Source organism: Diabrotica virgifera, chromosome 3 (assembly GCF_917563875.1).
Source record: "Diabrotica virgifera virgifera chromosome 3, PGI_DIABVI_V3a".
Lineage (NCBI taxonomy): Eukaryota > Metazoa > Arthropoda > Insecta > Coleoptera > Chrysomelidae > Diabrotica > Diabrotica virgifera.
This window is the reverse complement of record NC_065445.1, coordinates 221650046-221655198: the sequence shown is the minus strand read 5'-3', so window position 1 is coordinate 221655198 and position 5153 is coordinate 221650046. Positions and strand designations below refer to the sequence as shown.

Sequence of the window (5153 nt, the reverse complement as noted above, 5' to 3'; positions counted from 1 at the left end):
CATTTTTAAATTTTTTAAGAACTATCGAATAACACAAAACGTGACCCCCCTGGAGGTGGGGTGGGGTGTAACTTTAAAATCTTAAATAGGAGCCCCCATTTTTTTTTGCAGATTTGGATTCCTTACGTAAAAATAATAATAATAAAAATAAGTAACCTTTATTCGAGACATTTTTTCGAATTATGGATAGATGGCGCTAAAATCATAAAAACACTGTCTATTAGCGCCATCTATTAACAATTCTAAAAAATATTTCGAATACATATTAAAAAAACCCACGAGGAAAATAAAATTCCTGTAGCTGGCTGTATACCATAAATCACAAAGAATACAAGATCCTTTGTAAAAGGTATATTTAAAATTAAATAGTAGTGTTTGAATAACGGCAATTCGGTCAGTTGAAAGAAAACTCTATTATGTTAAAGAAATTTAAATTTTTACTCTTATAGTTGTAAGTATCGAAATATTTAAGTTTGTCCATGTCTAATATTAATAAATTTGCAGTTTTCTCCTGAAGAAGTCACCGAATAGTGACGAAATATTGAGACTTAAAACAAATAGAGTTTTCTTTCAACTGACCGAATTGCCGTTATTCAAACACTACTATTTAAAACAGTACGGTCGATAATATTTATACAAATACAAATTTAAAATTAAAGGTATATTTATAATTTTAAATATACCTTTTACAAAGGATCTTGTATTTTTTGAATAAATATTACTTATTTTTTCATGAGGAATTAAAATCGGCAATAAAACATGGGGATTCCCATTTAAGATTTTAAAGTTAACCCCCACCCTTCTGCAAGGGGTAGAGTGGAGACTCGTGTTTGATGTTATTCGATACGTTCTTGAAAAATATTAAATGCGTATTTTTTGGTCTTTTATTTGGAAGTGTATTTCTCGAGATATTAGACCGTTTCTATAATTTACTTATGGTATCACGAAAAATAGTTTTTTCCGATTATAGCGCCGTCTATCCACAATTCGAAAAATTTCTAGAATAAAAGTTGCTTATTTTTACGTAAGCAATCCAAATCTGTAATAACAAATGGGCGTTTCCGTTTAAGATTTTAAAGTTACCCCCACTCCACCTCCAGGGGATGGAGTGGGGGGGCCGTCTTTAGTGTCATTCGATAGATTTTTGAAAAATATTAAACGCGTATTTTTCAGTTTTTCGATCCAGTCCTCATTTCGCGAATTCTTCGATCGTCCCAGGCGACGAGCTCCACCCTGGGCGCCAGGTACCTCGGAGACCATCGCCGTCATGAAATTTGTGTTCACTGACCTCCAAATATAAAAATTGAACTCATTTCCATGAATATTTTCTGAGTTCTAAATTTTTCATTTTCCGTATCTTCGAGATGCACTTTGATAATGCATTTTCTCATGCACAAAATTTTTTGCCGGAGATCAATTAAGTTCACAAAATTACCTGACACTCTCTCGAATTGAATGCAAAAAAGTTGCATGATAATTCAACTTACTGCACAAAATTCCTAGGTTTTGGGCTTTTTAGTGCTTAGTTGCTTCGTCTAAAGTCTAAATCCTCAATTTCTTTATTTAATCATATTATTCTCTCTTTTATTTGTTCAAGACTTAATTTATCATATAAGTAATAATTGAAACATATTAGGTATATCAGTTCTGCCATTAACCTTTAAAAAAAGCACATGGTATATTATTAACAATAGGAAATACGAATTTATTTCCCCAATTATTACCCGCATCTAGTTCAGTTTTGCAAGTAAAACAATTCCTATAGAATTAATTGCATCTCTATTATCGTAACAAAACAAAATAAAAGGCCTACGCAATCTAATAATAAGAGAGCAACAACAATGCTAATGTTATTATACAACAAAAATTGAATTATTGTCATCCTGTCGTCTATCGACATTATAATTAATTTCCGTCTTTCAAAAGTATATTAAAATTATTACCTAGTTTACAATAGGAAGCGCGACACTCTAATTACAAGTGGAATATTAGACCGAGACCGAGGAGATGATGCAGAATATTGCATAATGCGTGTGAACAGTAACATGCATCGAATTAGTGTAGTTCATTACAGAGTTGAGATAACATATGGAACCAACTAAATATCTTTGCAACTAAAAACACTATAGACTAAGTTTTCAATCTATTATCACGGGCCTGTCCAACATACGGCCCCCGGGCCACAATGCGGCCCGCGTAGGCCCTTCATCCGGCCCGCGAGTCCCTTCTCACCGAACCCACACCCACGCAGAGCCACAGAGCTCACGCACATCCAGTGATGCCACAGCTACCGATTTTTCGGTAGATCTACCTGAAATGTCCGAAAACCTGTAAAATCTACCGTTCTACCGAAATCTCCTTTTTTCTACTGCAAAAACAAAATTATTACAAAATTTCTTTAGCGGATAGATTTGGCAACAGAGTTTGGTTAATTTTTTCAAGAATTTTTGAATCACTTTACTTAAATAGCTTGTAACACGTGCGAGCCAGGCAGCAGATATCAGATACGGATTTACTAATACTTTTATGACCACTGACCAGTCCTTTGTGCTTTTATAAATACGATTTTGGGGGTAAAATGTATCTACCTGAATGAGTGAATAGGCTGAATGTATCTACCTGGATTGTGGCTTATTTTGATATTGAAGATAATTCCAAACTAAAAATAGTATTTACTATTAAAACCTTAAACAGGAGAAACTTCTGTACCTGTACCTTTTAACTTTATTATTTATACTCGCGTATAAATACGGCTAACGGTAAACGTGCAGATACAGTTCCAGTTCGGAAACAAAGCGAAGATCAGCGAATACTTAAGGGCGATACAAGCAATTATAACGGACTTAGTGAAGATTCTTTTGGCGATTTGGTTCATTTGTGTTGCAGTGTTGATTTGTGTTTGTTGCAGAACATGATGTCATCAGAAAAAAAACGTAAAGTTGACAAAGAATGTCGAATATTTAAAAACAGTTGGACTGACACCTTTTTTGTCATAGAACAAAATGGTAACATACTGTGCCTCATATGTCATGAAAAAATATCAGTTTGCAAGGAGTACAATATAAAGCGGCATTATTTCACAAAATACGCTTCTAAATACGATGAATACCAAGGTCAAATTAGAATCGATCGAGTAAATTCGTTGAAAAAAAATATGATCGGTCAACAGGCGATGTTCAGAATACCAACAGAAAACTCCGAGACAGCCACAAAAATTAGCTTAATGATAGCAGAAGCCATTGCCAAGCGAAGCAAACCCCTATCAGACGGAGAATTTGTCAAGGAATGCTTGGAGATGTTTGCATCGGTAGCGTGTCCGGAGCAAGAAGCATTAGTTAAAAATATAAGCTTGTCACATCAAACCATAGCAAGAAGAATTGATGACATGACCAAAGATATTGAATCGTCTTTAAAAACGCAATTGAAGAAATGTGTTTTTTACAGTTTCGCACTCGACGAAAGTACTGATGTATCAGATACCGCACAGTTGGCAGTTTTTGTAAGAGGGGTAACAGAAGACTATACCGTGATCGAGGAATTGCTTGATTTGCGTTCAATGAAAGATACAACCACCGGAAAAGATATCTACGAAGAAGTAAAGAGTTGCATAGAAAAATATGAACTACGAATCGAAAATCTTTGCGGATTGACTACAGACGGTGCGCCAGCAATGACAGGAAGAACAAGTGGTTTTGCAGCTTTAATGCGCAAGAACGTCACACATACAATCATACAGCATCATTGTATTATTCATCAAGAACAGCTGTGTGCAAAAGAACTTGAATTGAAACACGTGATGGATAAAGTAGTGCAGACAGTTAATTTTATACGTGCAAGAGGACTGAATCACAGACAGTTCCAGGCTTTTCTGTCTGATGTCGGTTCAGATCACGAAGACATCGTGTACTTCAGTAGCGTTCGCTGGCTCAGTAGAGCATCCACACTTAAACGATTCTATTCGTTGCTCGACGAAGTAAAGATTTTTCTTGAAAACAAAGGTCAAGAAATTGATTTCCTAACTGATGAGCAGTGGTTGGCTGATCTGGCCTTCCTGGTTGACATTACTAAGTACCTCTCTGATCTTAACTTAAAACTGCAAGGAAAAGATCAATTATGCACGCAGTTATATGAACACATTCAAGCTTTCACAAAGAAGCTCATATTGTTAGAAAAACAACTGGAACAAAAACAGTTGGTTCATTGGGAGACTCTATCTGCCAGAAATCAAGAAATGTTGGACTTAGCCAAGTACGTGTCATTGTTGCAAAGATTGAGGAATGAGTTTGAAGAGAGATTCGTAGATTTCAAATTACAAATTCCTAACATGAAAGTGTTCCAAAATCCGTTTGAAATTGAAATTGATGGTGCTGTGCTGAACTTACAGATGGAATTGATTGAACTGCAAAGTGACTCTCTTCTAAAAACGGCATATCAAAGTTGCCTTCCGAACGGATTAATTGAGTTTTATAAAAAATATATTAATCGGAACCAATACCCAAACCTTACCAAATTAGCTCTTCAACAAATATCTTTATTTGGTAGTACATATCATTGCGAGCAGCTTTTTTCTCGCATGAAATATAATAAATCGAAAACGAGATCATCTTTATCAGACAATCATCTGACAGGCATTCTGCGCATAGCTACTTCTAAAATACCAGCTGACATAGATACACTGTGCAAACAGAAAAAATGTCAAACATCTCATTAGTAATAAGGTTTTTAGAGTGATAAGTAAAACTAAGGTTTTCTTCCTTAATAACGTAGGGACGTAGACAATATTCTTGTATATTTTTATTAACTGTTGTTTTTTTGTTAAATATTTCATTGATTTCAATTTGTTATTGACTGATTTTCTTTTGTTTGTATATAAAAAATACCTAGGTATTTGAAATAAAGATATCCAACTTATTTACTTTTTTTCTAGGTACTTATATTATAAGTACCTACTTCCTATTTAACCTACTTATCTACTTAAGTTACTGTTTTTTACTAAAAAAAAAGGTAGTTTATCTTTCAATACTTGCTGCCCATACTTAAAGTATCACTTTTTTGCAATGTAATAGCAAAAAAAGCAAAAAATAAAGACTACCGAAATTTGACGACTTCTACCTAAAAAAATCTACCGCAATTTGATGGATTCTACCTGAAAA

General features: G+C 34.3%; 1 protein-coding gene across 1 annotated transcript; it reads left to right on the top strand.

Moving 5' to 3' along the window:
• The first annotated feature begins 3796 nt into the window (after window positions 1–3796).
• Window positions 3797–4711, top strand: LOC126882694 (general transcription factor II-I repeat domain-containing protein 2A-like). The gene has a single exon (XM_050647672.1). The coding sequence runs from the start codon at window positions 3797–3799 to the stop codon at window positions 4709–4711; it is 915 nt and encodes a 304-aa protein (XP_050503629.1).
• The last annotated feature ends 442 nt before the right edge of the window (window positions 4712–5153 follow it).

Bases quoted from the DNA above. Each gene is read 5' to 3' on its own strand.
- LOC126882694 (XM_050647672.1), top strand. From the start codon at position 3,797: ATGGATAAAGTAGTGCAGACAGTTAATTTTATACGTGCAAGAGGACTG.